Below are 25,008 nucleotides of genomic sequence, written 5' to 3' on the forward strand. Positions count from 1 at the left end.
CTTGATCTCTCCAACATTGCACATGTTCTCAAATGCATAATAAGCCCTCTTTCCGGCTTTCAAGTGACGCATTGCACAATCCTTCCATTTATGATTGGATGGAACCTCAAGGCCAAGGTACTTGAAGCTATCTACTACTTCAAGTTGCTCATTGTTGTATACAATGCATGGATTTTTGTCATTGAGGGTCTTTACAAGCATAAGCTTGGTTTTGGATCCATTCACAATCAGCCCGCTATGTAGGCAAAAGCATTCCAAGACACTCATAAGCTTTTGTGCATCTTCTAAGGTATGTGCCAAGAGCACTACATCATTGGCATAAAGCAAAAGCATGATCACCCATTTCCGACCTTAACCTCTTCTATTCCTTCTTGTTGCATAAAATCAAGAACCATGCATTCCAATTCATCAGTAAGTAGCCCAAAGAGGGTTGGGGAAAGTGGGCATCCTTGTTTTTCATTAATGGTGCTTGCAAAAAATTTTGAAATTCCATCTGGGTGAAAGCATGTTAACGTATCGCGCTTTTTGTGCTAGTTAGCAGTTTCAAGTTAGCACATCTTCAAAAAGTTGGGCATCCGGTAAATTTTTTACAAATGATATCAAAATTTATCGGAGGTTGTACATTTGGATTCCTTATTTCAATTGCTTTCTATTGATATATCATATGTCATAGATCTTGGAGATGTAGCTCAAGTTATTATACTAGTTAGCATATGTCAAAATTGTGCAAGTTAGCATTGTCCGGGACATGAAAAAGCATGACAGGTTAACATGCTTTCACCCATCTCCCATACGTAGTGGACATATCACTTTTTGGTAGATGCAAAATACTACATGCATAAATTCTTTTGGCACTTGAAGGCTTTGCATACGTCTCCAAAGATTTCCTCATGGTACCACGTCAAAAGATTTCTTGAAATCCACAAAGCAATAATACAACTTTTTTCCTTTCAATCAAGACACTTCCATAAGAACTCGAAGAGTGACAAGGTGATCAATAGTGTTATGATGCTTTCAAAAACTTGCTTGGCCAAGCACATGTTTGCCGTTCTTTTTAGCCCATTCACTTATCTTCATCTCCATGATACATCCAAATAACTTTGCCATCAAAGAACCAACCATTATAGTACGATAGTTGTTCACATTGTTTACATCTCCTCCTTTGTGCAAAGGTTTGATCCAATTTGCACTCCAATCATGAGGCATGCCATGCTGAAGTGCAAGGTTAAACATATCGCGTATCCAATATTGTGTTTTCTTGCTTGTCCATTTAATCATTTCAGCCTTGACACCTTGAAGGTCCCCTGCCTTGTGAGTAGCAAGTTTCTCAAGCACGCGATACACATCTTCAATGGTAAAGAAGGGAGGCATAAACGAAAGGGAGCTACAACACTTCATCTTATCAATATTGGGTTGCTCATAGAGGTTCTTGCAATTCGTATACATATCCTCAAGATTCAAGTCATCAAAGCTCTCAACACGCTTGCCTTTTAGATTTTGCCAAAACTTGCAACATGCATGTGCTTTCTCTTGCACTAAAAGAAGTTGTTTTTTGACTTCCCACCTTCTCCTCTTCTTTTGAACAAGTGCTTTGTATGTGTGTGAACGTTCCAAGTAAACTTCCTTGTCTTTGCTTGCATCCAACCTTAGCAAGCATTTTCGGGTTTGACTACATTCCATGTCAAACCATTTCTTCTTGGTACTACCCTTCTTAGACCTTTTGCAAGACATGTGTTTCACCGAAAAGCATTCCTTCGCACAAGAGCAAATTACTTCTTTGAAAACTTTCCACTTGCATTCTAATGTTGGGTCCCCTTGATTCTCTATCATGCTTAACATTTCCACCATATTACCATATATAAGTGCTCGTTTGAAGTCTAGACATAGGTACAAATGATTCACATCATGATTGGAGGCTACATGCTTGGGTCTTTTACCACACTTGAGGTCAATACATAACATCCTATGATCCGATTCCGGATTCCATTCACCAAGTGTAAAGCTTTGTATGCATTCTAGAGTGGCTTCCAAAAACAACATATAGTCAATCACGCTATCACCATTGTGCTTTCTACATGTAAAGTCATTGGTGCCTTGCCATAAAGATACACCATTTGCAATGAGCATTCCGGTACTATTGCACATATGTAGAAGTGACTTTCCATAGTGACCAGTTCTTTTGCATCATTAGAACCTTGATTATACATGTATGAGTCATCCATTCTTCTTGAGACATGCGGCATGTCGACTTGTTATGTGTCGTATTGTACGTATTTGTGTGAGCATTCATGTCTCCAAAGACAATGACTCCACCCTGATCCTTGTAATGAGCAATGTCTTCCTCTAGTTCAACAAAGGGTTTTCTCTATCCATATCCAAGCGAGCATAAAATTTAGAGGCATAGTGAGGAATGTAGCAACCCGCCACAAACATGAATTGACCATTTGGTGGGTTCATTTTCAGCCATAATTAGCATTTAGAATTATCTTCTTTGACAATGGAAACATCTTTCAAACCCTTTTTGATCATACATGCTACACCTCCTTGGCGTCTATGTTGCTTTGCATTTTTGGCCAACATCAAAGAATGCACATTGTATTTGTCAAATCCAAGAATTCGTTGTGCATCATGCTCCCATGTTTTGACAAGAAGTATCACATCAGAGTCATTGGTAAGCTCATCAATGCCAATTCCTGCATTCCATGGATACCTGTTACAATTCCAAAAGCTTATTCTCAAGCGTGAGTTGGTATCATAGATCATGTGTCCCTATTTATTGGGTGGACTTGCATCCTCCTCAAGTGACTTTTCTTCTTGAGATGACACCTTAACCTTCTTGCTTCTTTCCTCATATACTTTGTGTTGGGGTTAAGGCCTATGTGCCTTGACCAATCGCCTAGGTCATGGGCGCCCGCCCACTGTTACCCTATACTTATAGTGAGTATACTGTATAGGGGGAGCTGCCACTTCACAGTCTCTCCACCCACATCGTGTGTGTGTCTCCTTCTCTCTCTCACTCTCCGTCTGTGGTGCTCCCCGATCCCCTTCAATTGGTATCAGAGCGACAGGTGTGAGAGCGTAGATGGACGGCTTCGCGATGAACTCGTCGGCTATGGCGGAGAGGTCATAGATCTGAGCAAAGAAATAGAGGAGGCTTATGGGAAGCCATACAGAAGCTTGCAGGAGAGCTCTCAGGAGCTTCCTAGTGCTCACAGATCCGTCCATAGTTCCTCTACAGATCAGCCGTATAGCATTTTCCCTCTTCTCGGCAAGCTTTGCAACGGCTACATCGACGATAGATTGGAGCTTGGAGCTTTTATAGACATGGAAGCATTGTGAGATTGATGCATTCAGCTCATGCATCGAGGTGGGAAGTGAGTTTGAGCCTTTCTATGAGCTCAAAGAAGCACAGAAGAAAGTCGTTCAGCTTTTGACAGTTTGACAACAGTCCACTGTTTTGCTCATAACTTGAGCTACACAGCTTCGATTCCAAAACTTTTTTGTTCAAAATGGAGCTGGCTTCAAGCTCTACGACTTTGTAGAAGGAATCATTTTCTGATTCGGAGTGCAGGTGGGTCTGAAATTAAAAACACAGAGACTATTTTTCAGGACAATTTTGGGCTTTGTTGTTTTCTTTGCTGCAGACAGCTTACCCGCTGTCGTTATGGTTGCAAAGAAGAGCATGTATGGTTGAGTTTTAGCACAGGTGTAGCTACGAGCAAGTGTTGCTGCGTGAGAAGCTACGCTCCGGGTAAGCGATTCACAGATTGGATTCGGGAGAGCCAGAGAGAGATAAAGAGACAGATTCTCTCTGGGTTGATGCATTTGAGGCTATGTGAGCCGTGGGTTATGCATCGGTGGATGCTACTCGCACAAGATACGGGTACGCTTGCTTCAGGTAGAGATCTCTCGAAGATCTGAGACAGCAGGTTGCTTCATGTACGTTGTATGTGGGAGCTTTATGCTTGTTTGAGCATGTTTTCTCTCTTGGATAGGTTTCTTCCGATTGCCAGGATCTTGGATGGATTCTGTTACAAGTTTTTGCATTCTTATCTAGGTAGATTTTGTGAGCTCAAGACTGAAGCACATGTATGTGACATGTATGGTCATATGAGGTGATTTACATGAGAGCTTACTTGACTCAGGTTTGTGGAGATTTGAGCATGCAGTGAGTGTGGATGATACGCATTTGGTAGCTCTTGTTGTGAGCTTGGTGTTCACTTTATGGTTATATGGGTTTATAGCCATTTTACGCTGAAACTGTGGTGAAATTTTTCGAAGAGTTTTATACGCATCATTTATGCGATCTAGGTAGAGATTGCAGGTTGCACTCAGCATTTGCGTGCGGTGTTCTGTGCAGGTGGGAGATTTGTCCGTGTGTACGCATCGATACCGCACAGTGTGGGCTTGGTGATTAGCTCACAGATTGCAGTGTGATACTAGAGCAAGCGAGGCTTGTATTGACATTGAGGGAGCTCTATTTTGGAGTGTGTCTCACAGGTTTTACATTGTGTTTCTAGCCATATTTGTAGACAGTTTTCAGGTGTTGTTGGTGAGGTGTTTTTGCTATCTAGCTTGCTACTTGTGCTCATGGCAGAGACAGGTGATCGATCAGATTGTGACCTCTCACAGATGTGCGTGTTTGATGGGTCAGACTTTGCGGCATGGAGAGATTGTATGCTTGATGCACTGACACAACGATGGTTGCATCGACCATTGAGTGGTGATGCAGGTAGACCTTCAAACATGTCTGACGATCAGTGGCAGGAGCTAGAGGAGATGGCACTATCTACGCTCTCTTTGCACCTTGCGGAATCTGTATATGCTCTTGTTATGTATGAGACTACTTCGAGAGCACTTTGGCGCAGATTACATGATATGTATGATAGATCTGAGTCATCAAGGACTCGTGTGAGACATGTACATTCACGAGTATGCCGACAGGTGACATGTTGGTATTGTGGTCATTCTGGACACGTTAGACGGCACTGTTTTTGTCGTATGCGACATCGTAGGAGACATGGCAGTCTCAGAGATGTATGTAGCGATGCCATGGACTCAGTTGCTTTGACAGTTGAGGAAGATGTAGTGTCGGAGTATACTAGTGATGGGGATGTCACTTTTACCTCGAGCTATGCACGAGATGCTATACATGTGGATAGCGCACTCCCTTCATAGTGGTTCTAGATGCAGATGCTATGTTTCATGTCACGTCGCATCGTGAATGGTTTTGTAGCTATTCTAGCGGGATTCTTGGCAGTGTACGTTTGACCAATGGATCGGTGCATGCGATAGCAGGTGCTGGAGATGTGAGACTGTCATTACCGAGTGGTGCATGTTACTTGTTACGATATGTGCACTATGTACTAGATTTGACAGTGAGTTTGATCTCGATTGGTCAACTTAGAGATTGTGGATGTCAGATTTCGCTTCGAGAGCGAGATTTTGTGATGCGTTTGGGTTTGCTAGTGATCACGAGAGGTGCCAAGAGTGGTCCAGGTTACCCATTGCATGTGGATCACTGGCGAGACGGTGTTGTCTCTGTGATCATGCAGCCAGGTAGACAGCGAGAGAGCAGGCGAGTCTCTTTTGCTTGTGGGTTGCAGGATGCTTTTCATGGAGTGCAGAGCAGTGACCTTGTTGTGCAGGTTGCATCTACGGATGCACAGGTAGAGCGGGACAGCTCTACTGAGTCACAGCAGGATGAGTCATCAGAGGTGAGGACAGAGATGACTCACATGGATGCTGAGATGTCGGCTATTGTGGAGTCATTTCTTGATATGCTTATGCCAGAGCTTGATGCAGATTCAGGACAGATGGATACTCTTGGTACACATGTGATATGCGGTGGGCACGAGGAGTCACTCCAGAACTCGGAGTCAGAGTGACATGGTCTCTATGATAGGGGACAGGATTGCCATGAGTTGAGTTATGAGTTGGAGGTGGCAGAGGTTGCCAGGGTTGCATCAATGTTCGGTGTCCTCATGTACGAGATGCTGATCTCGAGGCCCGACATAGCAGTTGTAGTGGGAGCATTTACAGTAGGGTTGATTAGTTGTTCGATGACTGATCTCGGCATAGAGCATAGGGGAGGTTTGCAGGTATTGGATCGATACTTGCAGGAGTGCATGAGCTCTTGTAGACTCTTTGTAGAGCTTGGAGCTAGCTCTGTGTGGCTTCCACAGCGGGATGTTTGTCTATCAGTAGAGCCGGATGCACTAGCTCATCGATAGTTAGTGGGCATAGGTTGAGAGAATTTCTCACCTTCTATTAGTTGTACACTAGTAGATCTTGCTTAAAGGCACATTGGCCTTTAAGTGGGAGGTTGTTGGGGTTAAGGCCTATGTGCCTTGACCGGTTGCCCAGTTCATGGGCGCCCGCCCACTGTTACTTATAGTGAGTATACTGTATAGGGGGAGTTGCCACTTCACAGTCTCGCCACCCACATCATATGTGTGTCTCCTTCTCTCTCTCCCTCTCCGTTTGTGGTGCTCCCCGATTCCCTTCACTTTGCGACGTACATTCTGTTGCACAAGAGTGAGATCCTCATATACATTACAACCCGTTCCTTTGAGGTAGATCCAACTATTGTCAAGGATGATCTTTATCTTTACCTCATCAACCATGGTACATACAATAGGTCTTTCTCCCAAGCGAGGGACTCCTTGTTTTCCAACTCAATGTGCACCATAAGCCATAATTCTAAACATGCCAAAGTATGTAGCAAAAAACTCTTCAATAGCAACCGCAAGAGATTGGGGTGTTTCCATGCTTTCCTCCTTGATTCCACGAATGACGATATATATTGAGATTTTTTGTTGTTCTTGAAATTCTTGAGTGTCCATATTCTCTACATTCTTTGCTTGAACAATAGCTTGTGTGATGGGAGATGTAGAAACCACATTATCCTTACATATATCAGCCCATGATTTGGATGCATTTCTCATCTCACATACATCATGTCGTATTGTATTTATCGTTTCTCTTTCAATACATGATCACTCTCAACTTTGATCAAGCACTCTCAATACATGATCACTCTCAACTTTTCTCTTTCAATACATGATCACTCTCAACTTTGCTCAAGCACTCTTTCAATACATTCATGTCAACAAGAGAGCACTTACATTCTTGAGCTTCATTCTCAAGATGCATCAAGCGTGTTGTTTGCATTTCAAGAACCTTCTTGAGGTGCTCATTCTCCACAACAAGAACTCTTAAAGTTTCATTCTCCATTGCAAGTGCGTGTAGCTCTTCACCTTGCTTGTTGACGGTTTCTTGTAATGAGACCAAGTAATCCGTGATCATTGCTTCCGTTCTTGTAATGAGACCAAGTAAGCCATGATCATTGTAGCATCCAAATTCCTTGGAGATTTTGCATCATTCTCCATGGCGAGTGTGGATTTTCCACCCTTGCGAGTTTTGTCCGACATTGCCTTCAAGTCGGCAACAAAAACGCAAAGTTTTGACCAAGTTGATGAAGAAGCTACCATGGACAACCCAGTAGAGGATCCTTTCGATTGGATACACTTTGGATTTGCTACCCTCAATTTTGTACCTTAGAAGAATGCCATCTTGAACATCGGTTGCCTTTTAGAATATTGGACTATAGACCATACTACATCCAAAAATACTCATGAAGTTTGAAACACATCCTATCCATAATCTGGCCAACAATAATGGATTGGTGCACTCATCCATAGTGTTTTAGATATGTCTAATTGGTTTCCTACCAGATGCATGTGCCTTGAACTCTGACCCATGGGTCCAAACACCGATAACTTGAACTCCAACACAAGGATCCAAATTAATTATAGGGAGCACTGCTTGCCCCTCTTTGCCACTCACAAGCCTCTCTCTCGCCAAAGCTAGTGGTGGAAACTGCATTGTGACTAGAAATATGGTGTTGTGGTCACCACCATGTGTGCCATTCCGATCTCCTCTTTCAAATTCTTATGATCGTTATCTCTGTCCAGCTTGCCTCTTTTTGTTTCTTTGTGAGCTCCTGCTTTTGTCTTTGGCATCAAAATCCCAAGCCAAACAAAGCGTCATGTCACATTTATAGCAATTGTTGCTGGACCTCATCTAATCGAGGCAGCCAACTGAGTACTAGTACTACCATCCCTGTCAAGCTTGCCTTTGCTGTTGTCCTCTAGTGAACTCGTGCATTTGCTTTTGGCTTCACAATCTTGAGCCAAACAAATCGATGGTTTTCTTGAGAACTTTGCCCATTCGTAGGCCACTAATGGGGGATGGTGGTTGATCTGCTACCCATAGCCTTTTCTTGGTTTTGTCATTGATGTCACTAGCACTTGAGCAAAGGGGGGGCCATAATGAAGTTGAAAGATTTGGAAATTTGAAATCAGGGGCACGTTGAAGTTGAAAGATCTAGAAATTTGTTCCTTCTCATAGTCCAAAAGGGTGGCTCGACAATCCCCAATATGCTCTACAAGCTCTCTAAAAAATTGAACCTCAAAATCCTCTCCTCCTAAGCAGCTCCAAAACACCTTCAAGGCCATTTGCAAGTCATCTTCCCAAAGCTGCTCCAGAATCCCTCCTTCCAAGCCATTAATCCAAGGGGAACTTTTCCCTTTTGTTGTCCCTAACCACTCTCCTCTTTCATAGCTACATCATTTTAAAGCATTCAGTCCTTGGGTGGTAAGGGGGGGTGACATCATCGTAAAGAATGCAGAGAGGGGGGTTGTCCCCCATGGGCTTGGTGGAATTGGCATATTAACATGCTGGTGGGTTTATCAACCTTGTAGAGAGCGGAGTTTCAAAACGCAAGCTACAACGGGGGGCCAAGGCTCATGAGTAGGTAGCAATGGAGGGAATTAAAAAAATAAATGCTCAGAACATTGTAGCATTTCAAAACACTGCAAATAGTGGGAGAGTGCTCTCAAAGGGTGGCCTTGCAGCCGGTTGGGCATTTCAAAACGTTGGCGTAGAATGATGGCATGTCGCTAGGACATGATATTGACGGCCATGCAATAGTAAGTGTTTTGAAATGCTAGCAAGTACACCACCTCAACGGGCACATTGGGTAGACATAGGAGAGAACACTACAGGTTCCCATTAGCAACGTTTTGAAATGTTGACAGCAGAGATGCAAAGGTATGATGATGCCCACTATAAAGAGAAGTTCTTCATGGGTTCTTGTCTGTGGTTGCCTTGCTCTACCCAAGGCTCTTATACCATGGCAAGTCGACAATGCAAAATCATAGAGACGAAGGGGAGAAAGCACGAGAGAGAGAGAGAGAGAGAGAGAGAGAGAGAGAGAGAGAGAGAGAGAGAGAGAGAGAGAGAGAGAGAGAGAGAGAGAGAGAGAGAGAGAGAGAGAGAGAGAGAGAGTCTCTTGAACCAACCAACCTTGGCAATGAATAAACTGATAGAATGTAAAATAAGCAAGAAACTCCTGCTATGAACAGTGCATCAAGATTTTTGTTTCCTGTATGAGCTAAAGAAAAATGATATCTCTGGAGATAGTCAATGGGAGTGTGGGAAGAATCCAAATCTATATCAAAGCCTTGAACCACCCAAGTTAAATGAGGGGAAATCTAGTGTCCTTCACCTAGGAATGAGGGATCCATAGTTGTTGACATAAAAGGCTGATCTGAAGTGATGTTTCTTGAATGAAGCCAGTTTTGAAGGTTAAACACTAGTGCTTGTTTGGCGAGATCAGCAAGGGCGCTCACGGATTGAGTATCTCCGAGTGTTGTGAGAGTATTATGTACAAGATGAGAGCTTGACAGGGTAGCAACTACAAAAACTGGTCTCACAACCTTACTTAATTATGTTCTTTTATTAGGCATAACCCCTAGTATCTCTAGATTTGCTACTTGGCTGACAGGGGAGCCATCCACGGAAAAGTAGGGCCCGCACCCTTATCTATGAGGGTTTGTACCAATTATCGTCTTCCATTCATCAGAGTTCTTCTTACATTTCCCAAAGACTAAGATCGCACCCCCTACTTTCTTGTATTATCTCTGTGAAGCTAGTTGATTCCATGGTGTTATCAAATACTCGACAATTCCTAGCCTTCCTGTTTGAAGTAGCAGAATTTAACAATTTGTGTTGTGATAAGCATCTCCTGGCTCTTGAAAACCTTCCATCCTAGAAAAATATAGTTCTTAAAGAAACCTATCTTCTAGGTCCTTTGAACCCATTTGCATATCTTACCTGCCAGACCGTTGATCCTAGGGCATTCCTTGAAAAGTTGGGAGAGGTCTTCACTTGTCATTCTGCATTGAGAGCATCTATCTGGGCCAATCCCCCTGGCTAGAGCCTTCACTGCAGCCGGTAGGGCTCCCCATAGTACCTTCCAAAGGAAGACCTTCATATCATGTGGCCATTGTGGGCACCAGATGTTCTTGGTCACTGCCTCCCATCTTGATACTAGCCAGTTCATGCCCCACTATTTGTTCAGTGGAGAGAACCACTCCATCGATGCCGTAAGTGTGTGGCATACTTCTTTGGTTTGAGGCTTAAGAAAGTGTCTATCCTTAGGCCATCTCCATGCTTTCCACTGAAACTCAGACTCACATCTAGATAGACACCAGCTGTCAAGTTGTTCAAGTGCTCTGCTTATCAGTAGTCTCTCAGTCCCATTAAGGTTGTACTGGAGAACCATTTGGTCTGTCCTTTTCCACCGGTTACTACATTTCTAGCAGCTTCAGAAATGGTTGAGAAGGATGATTCTTGCCTTTGATAGCAAAGAATTTGTGCCAGAATGTTATAGAATATTGCGAGTGAAGTTTCACCTCAATATGGTACATAAGTTTGTAAATAGAAACATTAATAGAAAAGAGGACTTACAATGGTATGGTCGAACCTTGTCACAAATTATCCTGGTTATTTGAACTTAGTGATCAAATTAAAAATGATGTGTTCAATGTACATGGTTAAAATCTTCCTAAAAGCACAAGTCATTGAGCTTTCAATGACACATGCTTTAAGGAAGATTTTAAGCATGTACATCTAGCATATCATTTTTAATTTGATCCCTAAGTTCAAATAACCAAGATAAATTGTGACAAGGTTCAACCATGCCAATGTAAGTCCTCCTTTCTATTAAAGTTTCTTTTTAAAAACTCAAGTACCATATTGAGGTGAAACTTCACTAGCAATATTCTATAACACTCTAGCATGAATTCTTTGCTCCTTACACAATCAAATATCTAAACCAATCTATAATTCAATGCTTAGTTGGTTCAATATATCAATTGTCTTGTACAAGGCTATCCCAAGCTCCTAGATGTGTCTACTAATCCCATCCATGATTTCTTATCAATTTGGAACCTATAGGTATGTAATTTCTTGATCCATTTTAATTATATACATCTAACAAAATCCTTTGAATTATACCCGATGACACTACAACACTAAATGAAGATATCGACGTGCCTATATCGACGGCCATGTCTTTCCACGCATATATCGACGACATTAGCGCGCGTCGCTATACGCATCACTATATGCATCGCAATGTGCGTCGATATACGCGTGGAAAGGCTTTATTTGCCACGCGTATAGCGACGCATATATCGACGCCAAAAAAATTGGGGGAAAAAAGCAAAACCCGCGCGCAGAGGCCATTTTCGCATGCTCGGGTCTTGGCCGAAACCTGCTGCGTAGGTATTATGTCCATCTCCACCCTCCCCAACCCCTCTCTCTTGCTCTTTCTCTCTCTCTCTCTCTCTCTCTCTCTACATCGTGTGTGTGTGTGTGTGTAGGAAAGAGAGAGAGAGAGAGAGAGAGAGAGAGCGGTGTGTGTGTGTGTGTGTAGGAAAGAGAGAGATAGAGAGGTGTGTGTAGGAAATAGAGAGAGAGAGAGAGAGAGAGAGAGAGAGAGAGAGAGAGAGAGAGAGAGAGAGAAATGTGTGTGTGTGTGTAGGAAAGAGAGAGAGAGAGAGAGAGAGAGAGAGAGAGAAATGTGTGTGTGTGTGTGTGTGTAGGTAATCAAAGAGAGAGAGAGAGAGAGAGAGAGAGAGAGAGAGAATTAATGTATGCTTAGGAAATTAAAACTAAAGAAAAAAAAAATTAAAGAGAGAAATGAAATGAAATGTTATATTAACGTCTTCGAAAGGCCAAAGTGACCTATGAGACATGAGACAAGAAAGTTACAATGTGATGGATCTGATACAAAGTCAGATTAAGAAGATGACAAAATAAAATATTATGGAATCCTAAACTGCTGGGTGTGGACTAAACGGCTAAACGAGCTAGTTGGGATAGGTAGATCTCCTCCATGGTCAGTACTCTGACCGGACGTTGTGCATGTCGAGCCAAAGTGACCTAGCTAGATCCTCTGATGCAGCCTCTGTCGATGTTGTGTAGTCCTCCTCAGTCGTGGGCGTCTAGATCTCCCTAGATCAGTCACTCGTTCGATCATTAGAGAGATAGGGAAGTAGAGAGCGAGAGAGAGAGAGAGAGAGAGAGAGAGGTAAGTAGAGAGAGAGAGAGAGAGAGAGAGAGAGAGAGAGAGAGAGAGAGATAGGGAAGTGGATCTCCAGGAGTTATGGCAGAGAAATAGGAAAATAGAGAAATAGAGAGAGATAGGAAAATAGAGAAAGAGAGATAGCGAGAGCGAGATCGAGAGAGAGAGAGAGAGAAAGAGAGATAGCGAGAGCGAGATTGAGAGAGAAAGAGAGATAGCGAGAGCGAGATCGAGATAGAAAGAACGAGAGATAGGGTACATAGACAGAGAAGAAACTATGGAACTAAAAGAGGCAAAGGGGTTTTGCCTGTTACATGCATTGCCATGTACACCTGGGAGTGCACATATGTGTCTACCCATATAGGATTTGACCAATAAAGACGAGATTTTGACCCGGTGGTCCTAATCTCCGTACACCTCTGGACTGAGGTGTACGGAGATTGGGCAAGACTAGAGAATGCGAGGTAGTTTACATTGTGAGGAGTATATATATATATATATATATATATATTAAAACAACATTCATAATCATTGTAGATGGCAACGTCATCAACTAACATGGAGGAAAATATTGCATGCTCGTGCACGCTCTGCAAGTATCAAATCCTGCGTAAGCATAGGATATGTAATGAGCATGTGCACAAGTACGGAGATTTTGCTACAGAATCTGCGATACGACTCCTATGAAATGGGCATTGATTTTCGTGACATAGCACCTACATCTGAGAGAGAGAGAGAAAAAAGATTATGGGTGAAAGTCCGACCAATATAGAGCCACGGATAGAAGCAGAAAAGGGCTTACAGACAGAAGACGACGGCATGGAGGAGATGTTGGATGCCTTCTTCTAGACAAGCGAGGAGAACGCGAATGAAGCAGCACCAGAAGCCGTGCGCCTATCTCCTGAAGACATGTTGAGAAAGTTGGCACGTCAACCAATCTATGAAGGCGCCAAAATATCTGTGCTTCGTACTTGTCTGGCGTTTTTGAATCTTCAGTCAGTGTACGGGTGGTCAGATGCAAGCGTCACTGCTTTGTTTAGGAACGTAATTTACAAAAGAGATTTTCCGATTGCAACGGTGATGTGCTCGGAGAGCTTTAATTTTAATTTAATGTGGCTTAAACAGGTTATTGTGGGAGCAACTTCTCCCGGCTGGCAATGAAATGCCCCCCTCCAGGCCAGACGCAAAGCAACTTCTGACCTCAGTTGGCTTGGACTACAACAAGATTCATGCATGTCCAAATGATTGCATTCTTTTTCGTAATGAATTCGCAGATTGTCTGTCGTGTCCTAAGTGCGAAGCAATGCGCTACAAACAAGATACAGTTGGCGAGATAGTGCCAGCTAAAGTGTTGCGGCATTTCCCTATTATTCCTAGGATAAAAAGCATGTTTCGTTGTGGTTCCATTGCAAAGTTGATGCGGTGGCATTCTACGAATAGATCCACTGACGCAACATTTAGGGTGCCCACTGATTCGAAGGCTTGGAGGTACATTGAAGATACTTGGCCACATTTTAAGAGTGAACCATGCAATTTGCGTTTGGGCATGGCAATGGATGGAGTCAATCCATTTGGCTTGAGAAGCTTGTCATGGAGCACTTGGCCTGTGTGCCTTATCAATTACAACGTCCCGCCGTGGCTTGCTATCAAGAAGGGTCATTTGATTTTAAGCTTGATTGTACCTGGTAAGTTCAAAGCAAAAAACATGGATGTTTATCTAGCTCCACTAGTTGACGAGCTCCAGGAGTTATGGCATGGGATCGACATAGCAGATGCGGTTGAACCAGTAAGACAACAGCATGCAAGGATCCATGGAATTCTTATGTGGACTATGCATGATTGGCCAGGATACGGAGAAGCTTCTGGTAATGGTTATTGATTTACAAAATTCTTGCTATTCGCAAGCCCTTTGCCTTGGCCTGATTCATGCTTTGATATATGCAGGACTAACAACTTTGGGATACAATGCATGTCCAATTTGCGGGCAGTCTTTGGATGTGCACTATTCTACCTCTCTTCGAAAGACAATTTATCAAGGCCACCACCGTTATCTTCCAGATGGCCATCACTTGCGCGAAGGCCAGCTTGGTCGCGTCGAATGTCGTCCTATGCATGTACAAGAGTGGCGTCGTCGATGGGAGCAACATGAGGGGCAACCTGTTCCAGGAATGAAATGTTTGTCCATTCTCCATACGTTGCCGTACTGGGGTGATCTACTAATTAACCATTTGTTGGATCCAATGCATATATTCAAGAATGTGGGAGAGCTCCTCTGGAAGACAATCATGGGAATGAAAGACAATCGAGCTTCACGAGATGATTTGCAGTTGGTTGGAAAGATTCCAGAGCTGTGGCATTTCACCAATGCAGCTGGTCAAACAAAACTTCCAAGAGCGCCATGGGTATTGCTAAAAAACGAAGAGCGACAAGTGAAAAGGGTGATTTCAGAGTTCAAGACGCCAACAGGATATATGCGATGTCTCAAGACAGCATTCACCCGTGATGATCAACTGTCAGGGTTGAAATCGCACGACTAGCATAAGTTCTTGCAATTCATTCTTCCAATTGCGATCAAGGGGTGTTTAACGGAGGAAGTGCGGACCTGCATATACAAGATTTCAGAGCTAGTGCGATGGATCTCTTCCAAGGAGATACGGGAGGAATCTATTGCAGTCGCACGGGCTAACTCCATTGAGGCAGTTTGCATGATTGAGAAGTATCTACCCATGAGCTGCCTAACTATCCAAATGCACTTGCTCGTCCATGTAGTAGATGAGGTTGCAGTGGCAGGTCCAGTCCACAGCCGTTGGATGTTCTTTCTAGAGCGGTTCATGAAAACACTTAAGGGTTTTGTTTGCCAAAAAGCGCGTCCAGAGGGGAGCATGGTAGAAGGATGGCTGGTGCAAGAGTCTCTTGTATTGACGACCGAATTTCTATCCGTTTTTTACCCAGAAATGCCTCGACTGTGGAGCGATGAGGAGGATGCAAGACTGGTGGGAGAGGAGCTGCAAGGGCAAGGGGTGCCGAAGAAAATGAACCTGGCCATGCGAGAAAAGATCATGAAGTTCTGTATACTAAATTCAACGCCGATGCAAAAATGGCTTGAAAGGTACGAAGAAGAGAAAGAGAGACGCAATCTAGAGCGACAGGATTTCAGGCAAAGTCGAACGACTAGAGGCTTACCCTTGCTAGACTATCTCGCTCCTCTACCTGAATTCCCTACAATGGCATGGTTGGACAAGATAGTGAGAGCAGCTCGAAAGATCGGAGAACCCATATCTCTAGAAGAGGAAGAGCTAGCTATTGGATGTGACTGGAAGTATCATACATACATGGCACTGTGGTCGCATGGAAAGCATTTCAGAACACAACAAATTGACAGCAGAAGAAACATGTTTGACAGTGGGGTAATGGTTAGTTTCATGCAAAAGAGCAGGGCCAGTGCTAGAGACACGAATGAGAGCACTAGCAACCTGGATTACTGTGGTCTGGTGTCAGATATCCTGAAAGTAAGCTTCAGGCGGTTTGAGATGTTTTTGTTGGATGTGAAGTGGTTCAAGGTGATTACTTCTGGTCGCAATGCAATGGTACGCAGAGATGGAAACAAACTTGTGCAAATAGATTCTACAAAGACTTGGACAGATGCGAGCGACACATTTGCTCTCCCCGAACATTGCGAGCAAGTGGTAGTTAATTTAAACAACTGTGTTCTGACACTTTATTTTACTTTCTTTGTGCAGGACTTTAGTATGGCAGACGAGATTCCAGATCCCGCTTCCATGAGTGCAGATGCATTCATGGGCTTTGTTACACGGAGGACGCCTGCTCAGATGGCAGAGGCTTCTCGGTACTGGGTAGCCAGAGGCACGGGTACTACGCCTCTGAGCTTCACACCCGAGGGTCCGACGCCTAGGGGGGGGGGACGCCTATGGGGTTCAGGACGCCTATGGGTACGACGCCTGCTTCTCCCATCACGACCGCTTCGACACCAAGGGTTGGGGTAGAGGCGGGTACGTCCTCATCTCCGCAGCACAGGCGCACTCGCCGATCTCGGCGATCGTCAGGTGGAGGTGGTGGTTGCTGTGGAGGAGGGTCCACAGATGCTTCGACCCCTCCTCGCTCACGACCCCCGTCTTACCCAGGCACACCTCAGACACCTTGGGGGGCACACGATCCTAGTGCCTCCAAGCTCTATACTGTACGGGGAGATGGTTCTGTTGACATGGATAAAGTCGAGACTGAGATGCGACAACGGATTCGCCAGCTCGTGGAGCTGCAGTTTTTGACCAGCATTTTGACGTCTTGGGATCATCAAAAAAAGGAAAAAGTCACTTACATAGTGGAGACCATCCTGAGAGAGTACCAGCCTGCTCCGGGTTCTTCCATTGTTTCGGCGCGGTGGATCAAGGGTGTTGCACGGGACACCATCAAACATCAACGAGATGCAGCTCGGAAGGCTTTCAGGATCGGCTCGCCGAAGCCTTCGGGCATCCCACACGAGACGTGGCTGCAGATCAGGGAGGATGAGCGGACAGCGGCCACGCGGTTCAGACAGCAGTGTGAGGCCGCACAGGTACGACAGATGACTAGGGAGACATCTCATCTTGGCAGCGGAGGCTTCGACACCTTTCGCTATAAGTTTGTGAGTTTCTAATCCAATCTTAACGTTTTTTAAAATGCGATGAATCATGTATTCTTATTACTTTGATTTTTGTATAAACGCAGAATCTTGCCATGCATCGAGCTTCATCACGCGAGGAGGAGTCAGATGGATATCGCAGAGGTATCTATGAAGTACTACTGAATGATCTTGAAGCTTTAGGAGAGCATGTAGACTGGGAGGCCTTACAGTCTCGTTGATCGCTTGAGGTGAGATGTTAATATGTGTGAGTTGATTTAATTAAGTCAGTATATGTGAAGTAATATCAATACTAATTTTGTGAGTTGTCCTATGTGCAGGTTGCGACGCCTAGTCATTAGTGGACCAGATTTCAATCTATATGCTTTGTGAGACACAGACACGCTTCTGTGTCTCTTTTTTGTACAAACAGTTAGTGTTCAGACAGTTATTGTTTCCCTTATGGTTATGATTATTGTCATTGTCATTGTATAGACAGTTATTGTTTCTCTTTTTGGTTATGCTTATGGTTATTGTCATTGTAAAGACAGTTATTGTTTCTCTTTCTGGTTATGCTTATGGTTATTGTCAATTTTGTTTATGGTTATGGTTATCTGCATTATGGTTTTGATCAAAGTGGTTATAGCCGGTTATGGTTTTAAGTTATGGTTATGCTTTTAAGTTATGGCTATGCTTTTCAGTTGGTACGGTTGTCTTTCATTGGCCTTAAATCTCATGTGAGATCCTACATGGATAGCATGTCGGAGAGGCGTATACATGATATGGTTTTTTTTGAAAAGTTTATGTAAAAACAAAGGGAACTCTGCCGAAATTTCTGCGCGCGGGAGCATGGTTGATATTTTGGTGCTGCTCGCTTTCTTGGGTAGAGGGCAGGAAGTCTAGCTGTGGCTGTGTCCATCTTTTAACTGGGCACAAGCCAGGCTACCTACCCTCTGCCCAAGAAAAAAAATTTCTGCTATGGTCGTCGCTATGTGCGTCGCTATCCGCATCGCTATCCGCATCGCTAATAGCGACTGGTTTCACAGCGATGCGGATAGCGACACGCATAGCGACGGGCCGCGTCGATATCTGCGTCGATAACACGTTTTTTTGTTGTAGTGTGAGTCAGCTCTCTTTATGTACATTTAGGACTAGATACCATGCAGCATCCTTGTTCTTATTCTACTTCCTTCTTTATCTTAAGATCGCACCACCCCTTACAACATCTTCTTATACAACAATCCCCTAGTTTAAGATACTCGATTTGATCAATGCTTACTTTATTTAATTTCTTTTAATAGACTTTCTTTGCAGATATACCTAAAGGGCTCACTCAATCAATTTTGCAACAAGGGAGAATATCGTTGAGAAGGCAAGGCTCTTTTAATTGCATGCATTGTCTTATGAGTTGTGAAATCAACCCTCTCTACCGTCATGGCTTACACTTGTGCTGAATGGAATTGCTATTGAGAACAATTGCTGCCAACGGCAGTGTGGAAGCCACTACAAAATATTGAAAATAACATAATACAAGCTATAAAATGACAGATTTGCATACCTGACAGATTCCACAAGCACATAATGAACACTATACATGATCTAAGAGAGACAAAGAGCGAGAGCGAGGGAGCGCATGCAGGTGCACTTCCTAGAGTGGAGTGCTACACAAGCACGACGAGAGAGGAGAGAAGAGAAGAGAGAAGAAGAGCACAGGCACTGGGTGCAATCTCCCCCCATGAAAGAGTGAGCATTTTTCCTCTTACACGTATTTATTTATCGATTTCTGTAATGCTCAAAATGAGTACAGACTACCCAATCGGACATTATAATGATCATAACTGATAAAGAGCACTTGAATAATAAAATATATTCTCAATTTCTTTCTAACTATCCCCAATTGCGAAGCTAAAAGTTTGAAAGCCATACTTGTAAAAACAATGGTTAGTATTCTGTGTCAGAAATATCACATATTGAAAGAAAAATTCATAAAATTAAACAAACACATTTGCTTATGCTGTCGTCATCCACATACTCCATATTCTAGTGTCCCATACCACAAGAATAAGTAGTATATGTCATATCCTAATGTATCAAGATATCATTGGTCACACTCATCATTCAATAAATCAATTCTCATAAATCTCAAGTCCTATTCTATAAATACTGTTACGACAGGAAATCACCATATACCAAATCCATTTTTAATTCCAAATATGAGTCCAAATCCAAATATCTTCCATTTTATACCCGGGTAACAAAATCATACTAAGGATAGTGGTGGCCAGCCACTCTAGCATGATTTTGTGAGTAGATTTGCCTAAATTGGTGAATTGACACCCATGAGCGTGCTGCCTAATCAGTAAATTGGCACTTGTGCTACCTAAACCGATAAATCTGCAATTTAAGTTTATGTTGCCTAAATCGGAAAATCTACACCAGTGTTGCCTAAATTGGCGGATTTGCACTTAATATTATTTAAAATAGCAAATCTACAGTTTGTTATGTGCTACCTATAAATCAGTGAATCTACACTCATGCTACCTAAATCGACGGATTTGCACGAATAATTGGTGTTTCTTAAATCAATGAATCTACACCAAGATGAGCATTTGCATACCGCCTAAATCATCATATTTGTGTGCACGTGACCAATGGACTAAAAAAGGCATAAAAAGACAAAAACATTTACTACCTTTTGATACCAAATTGGAATAGGTTGGGGTACTAAAGTATGTGAGGGCATTGACAATCATCCCAAACCTGCAAGATTCTCCCACATTGATGGATTTGCGAGATCCTCACTACCTCTTCCTCATCCTTTGCCCCTGCCTCAGATCCTCAATGAGCTATTAGTCTATGCTACCCACCAACCCACTGATGACGTGTTGCTCTTGTAGCTATATACTACATGTGCACCATTTGCCTCATGCTCCCGGACTTCAAAGACCCTATAGGTCATGCTTCATGCAAAGCTTTGGCTCCGTAAGTTGTTGCTCTCACGTGCATTAAAGGGAAACCTCCACCGACACGAGTTCCCCCTTTAGCCCTTGTTCTCACGATGTTTTCAAGCAAGCAATTAAGGTTGTCTTTAGCCACGACTTCACACAAAAGCCAAGTTCCCACACCGTTTGGCCTCATAGCTAGCCCTTCTTTTATTGGAGCATATTTATCACTAAGGCCCTAACTCCAAAAGGGAGAGAAAACACATCTTGAAGCACTTCAAAGAATTCAAGCAAGAGCATCTGCAACACTTCAAGGCATCAAAGCATTAAACCTAAAAGATTTTGGAGTGTTTCAATTCCAAATTTTGAAAATCTTCCCTATGGCTCCAACTACCTTCATTATGGTTTTGGATATCATTGTAATGCATGTAATAACTTGAGTCATCAAAGCTCAGTGACACCCCTTATGCTATGTATCTCATGCATAAATCTTGAGATTTTGTGAGGGACTATATATACTACCACTATCTATTGGTAAGACCACCCCATGGCCTAAGCACCAATATCATCATTCAAATATCCAAAATGTGCTACTATGATGAAATTGCACTTAACACGGATCAAACCACATGCATTCACATGTGCACAATCATCATAATCCTCTAGATTTCAAAAACAATGGAATTAATGCATAGGAGATGAGGCACCTAACAAAGTTTCTCAAAGAAATTGACGACTTGCATTCGTAAGAATTCAGACATTGCTCCAAACCATATAGTTTGCGGGTAAGACCTACACTATTTTTCTTGCATCAGATTTGATCGTTATGAGTCCGATGTAGTTACTCTATGTAGCCCATAATAAACTCCTTGATTATAATCCATGCTCTATCGTGTAAGCTTCAACTTATGGGGGCATTTGTTGAGGTAAGCGTGTAGCTTACACTCATGGTGATGAAAAATCCTTAAGCCAAACATGCACTATTTATGTGCATAGTCACATTTTTCCAATAGAACCTATAAGCCTCACATATGCTACTCATTCTCTAAACACATGTTACACACTTGATAGCCACATGCTACTTGTGGTAGCTCACATAACCTTTTCCATTTCCACTTGTGATGCATATCTATCCAATCATTGATTTCACATCTCTACATTGAGCCTATAAATGACCACTTTCCAAAGCTTATAGTCTCTCTCTCTCTCTCTCCTCCCCCCCCCCCCCCCCCCCCCCCCCCCAATGTAATCAATTAAGCAAGTTCATTTATTTTTACATTAAGTACATTCTCTTGATTGCCTATACTGGCTAGTCATTTATTATATTCATTTCTCCACTATATTCCTCCAATCCCATCCCCTCCCTTAGGTGGGCTTTTCAATTCCAATACTCTATAAAAGGGCTACAACAGAGTCAAAATCGGACCCATAGCATGTATGACCACTTTATCACCCTCGTAACCACACATGCCAACACATTAGACTGTAAGCAGCGACTATTCGTTTAGTTGGAAAAAAGACTCTACTAGCTCTGCACCTGCCATTTCCAAGCTCTAGGACACCCTCACAAGCATTGTGACTCTCCCCATGGGCAACTCTTAACCTTGTTGAGTCGGTGCACCCTTTACTGCGCTTTCCCCTACTTTGCACGACATGTTGCATCTCGCTTGATTCACAAATTTTTTTGATAAACTTTAATGGATACCCCCTACTTAAAAACATACCACTTAATTTGAATGAGATCCCCCCTCTCTCCCGACAAAACCTTCAACTCCATGTAGCTCCATATTGCGTGATGCACTCGCTCTCCCCATCTCCATCTTGTCCACCCCCCTCACCCCTCTGCCTGAGTGACATAGATCGCAAAGGGAGAGACCTTGTCGTACCCTCAACCTGAGAGACGTTGAGAGAGAGAAAGTGTCGAACTGAATCGCATGGAGAGAGAGAGAGAGAGAGAGAGAGAGAGAGAGAGAGAGAGAGAGAGATTGATTTATCGTTCAGGGAGGTAAGATATGACCTATGGGACCATCACAAAAACATTACATCGACTTGTTGCTTCTAAGTGAGGCCATTAGATACATATCAATTAAGGACTGAGGGTCCAATCGTCAGGGTAAAAAAGGCAAAAGGAAACAAGACCTAAGGAGGGTTGGGTAGAGGCTTTTTGGGGGCTCGGAACTCCTGGATGATGGTTTTACCACCTTGATATACTACCCATTTACCTTGCTTGCGGGCTTCGTGCATCTTCTTGAGCTCACTCTTTTTTAAATTTAGTTGATTTGTTGTCAACTCCTCATTGATCCAAACCTTTGTCCCTTTGAGGAGTCGAGATTGATGTAGCAATTGCATCTTATCCTCTTTGTCCTTGAAAGTGAGAAGGAAATGCTCAGCCGGCACTTGCCTATGTGTGTCGTTGAGATCGAAGAAACCATTTCAAGTTTGATTTTAATTGGTTGAAGGATGTTGTTGAACTTGTTGGTCACTTCTTCGAGAGTGTCCTCGGCAGTGAACCATGGCGAGGGGAGCCCACCAATGTGGACCTTGAGGGTGTTTTCTTCTTGGAGTCTTTGTTCATGGAACTTCGTTGTAATGCAAGTCTGTACTTTGGCAAAGGTGGCCGATTGGGCTTGAGTTACCTTTGCTTCGACTTGTTTTACTTTGTCAGTGGCGAGATGAACCACTGAGTCAAAGTGTGCCTCAAGCTTGCTAAGGCGAGATTTGAGGTCACGATTCTCCTCCATGACCCGATCAAGGGCTGCTTGAAGCTGTTTGATTTGAGTGAGCTTGCTAGGAGTCGCTACGACAACCACAAAGCTCGGCCGGACCCTTGCGGTGATCTTTGGGGTATTCATGCTTGAAGGTGAATGAAGCTACAGTGTGAACAAACTCTTAGGCAAAATGACTTTGAGGTAAACATGTTCCAAAAGAGGTTTTTTTGCAGAGCCACTGGCGATGAGCAAGGGATGTGTAGAGCACGACGGCCACGGGGGTGTGCAGACGAGGACCGGGTGACAGGGGAGGCTCTGCCGATCTGCAAAAAATGCAGGCTCTGTTGAGGACCAGGTGGCGGGGCTTTGGCGTGCAACACGAGCAGGAGAATGAAACCGTCGGGAGTAGAAAACGCAGGCTCTATCGATCTGCAGAAACGCAGGCTCTACCAAGGACAAGGTGGCAGGGCTTTGGCTTGGACATGGTGGGACTGAGGGTTAACGCCCCCCCCACAAGGCTACCCTCACCCATGGGGAGACAGGAAGGGTAGTGTAAAGTTTAGGTTTAGACGCAGGCTCTGCCGAGAGAGAGAGAGAGAGAGAGAGAGAGAGAGAGAGAGAGAGAGACTCCTTCTGGAGCGCTCTGGCCCGTGTTGAATGGCGCAGATTCTTTGTTGTCTACACACACAGTCTCTTGTCACTTTAGATTGTGATTGCAAGCCGAAAGCTTTGGATTGTCGATGCCAAAGATTTCATGATGAGGTTGCTAGTGAGTGAGTGAGAGAGAGAGAGCGTTGCTTCCTTGCTTCGCTCCTCTAGTTTACTTATTGCCACAAATAACTTCCATGAAAGCAAGCTTCTATAGCCACTAATGAACCTTTCAATCATTTATCAATGATCAATTTTTTGATTTAAAATTGGTCAGACATACTGGATCTATTTCCAACTTATTAGGGGTAATCGTGTGGAGATTGATCCTCAGCACCGTCATCAACTAAAGTTCACTTCATTCTTAGTAAAATAGGCATTGAGTTTCGATCCAACGTGGAATAGACTTCGGCCTTTTATATGCTCTTCTACAACATGTGGCCAACCACGCTGAATTGTCCAGAACTCCAATATTAAAATTAAATAAGAAAATCCTCCTAGCTCCCTCCTCATGCACATGAAATCACCTCTGTCCTCTCCGTCACCTACTTCCACCTCTGCCCTTTCTCCACTACACCTCTGCCCCTCCTTCGCCTCTTGCTTGCACCATCTTGATGTGATGTCTTCTCTCCGCCCCGCCTTGAAAAATCAAACAAAGAATGAATATGCTCTCCTAATGAGCAAATATGCTCCCTACCCATCACCCATTCCCATGAGCCTCAGTGCTTGTGAACGAGGGGACATGCTAACTTGCCCAAGCGCAAGAGGCCTTGTTGCATTGATAGAAGTATATTCACTACTTACATAGTGAAAGGACACTCTAAAGAGAAGAAAGCACTAGAGGAAAATTAAGTAGAGAAAACTACAAATGTAGGAATGTGCAATCGACCATCTTTCTTTATATATATATAAAAAAAAGCTTTTGACTTTCCACTTCTAAAAGTCTTTTCGTTTCCAAAACAAACCTTTTACTTATTTTCTTTTGATGTTTAGAAAGGATTTTTAATTTTTCGAGATTGGGAGACCTAATTGTACATAGCAGGTTCTCATTTCATTAGGAAGAATCTCATTAGATACTGACCAAAGGCAAGGCTATAGTTTGCCCTAGGAAATGAGAAGTAGAATAGAGAAATTTAACCAGCGTTAGATGTTGCCATCGTTTGTAGAATCATTGACCTAGGCCATCTTGGCACGTTCCATCGCCAATGAAATCCACGTCCATCAACTTAAAAAATCAAGGCATGTGCTGACTTATAGCCTCCTATCGTCAACGCATCCCCTTGCTCAATGCCGACACACATTTTGTGGTCTTGCCAGGTACCTCGTCGTGCTCGACGCTTTTGTCAGCTTCTCCCTTTCCTCCCCTACGTTGTTTCGCAAACTTTCGATTCCCTCAATATTTTTTGCATGGACCTCGCATGATTCCACCTATTTTGACACTTTTCAAAATCATGGAGACATACTTTGAATAAAATAAGAGGGCTCTCAAAAAACTAAAAAACTTTTCTAATGGCTCTAATGGCTTGAAAACACTAGAGGAAAGAAAAAAACACAAATACATAAGGTGCATTCGACGATCTCTATTTATATTTACACAGAAAGTCTTTTGACTTTTCACCTCCACGATCTTTTCATTTCCTAAGCTAACCCTTCACT

The 25,008-nt window shown here is 43.2% G+C and overlaps 1 protein-coding gene across 1 annotated transcript; it reads right to left on the bottom strand.

Moving 5' to 3' along the window:
• Positions 1 to 22,150: 22,150 nt before the first annotated feature.
• On the bottom strand, positions 22,151 to 23,472 carry LOC147427374 (uncharacterized). The gene has a single exon (XM_086497235.1). The coding sequence runs from the start codon at positions 22,846 to 22,848 to the stop codon at positions 22,282 to 22,284; it is 567 nt and encodes a 188-aa protein (XP_086353361.1). The 5' UTR covers positions 22,849 to 23,472; the 3' UTR covers positions 22,151 to 22,281.
• Positions 23,473 to 25,008: the final 1,536 nt, after the last annotated feature.

This window comes from Adiantum capillus-veneris, chromosome 23, assembly GCF_014529385.1.
Source record: "Adiantum capillus-veneris isolate H3 chromosome 23, ASM1452938v2, whole genome shotgun sequence".
Classification (NCBI taxonomy): Eukaryota; Viridiplantae; Streptophyta; class Polypodiopsida; order Polypodiales; family Pteridaceae; genus Adiantum; species Adiantum capillus-veneris.

Bases quoted from the DNA above. Each gene is read 5' to 3' on its own strand.
- LOC147427374 (XM_086497235.1), bottom strand. From the start codon at position 22,848: ATGAATACCCCAAAGATCACCGCAAGGGTCCGGCCGAGCTTTGTGGTT.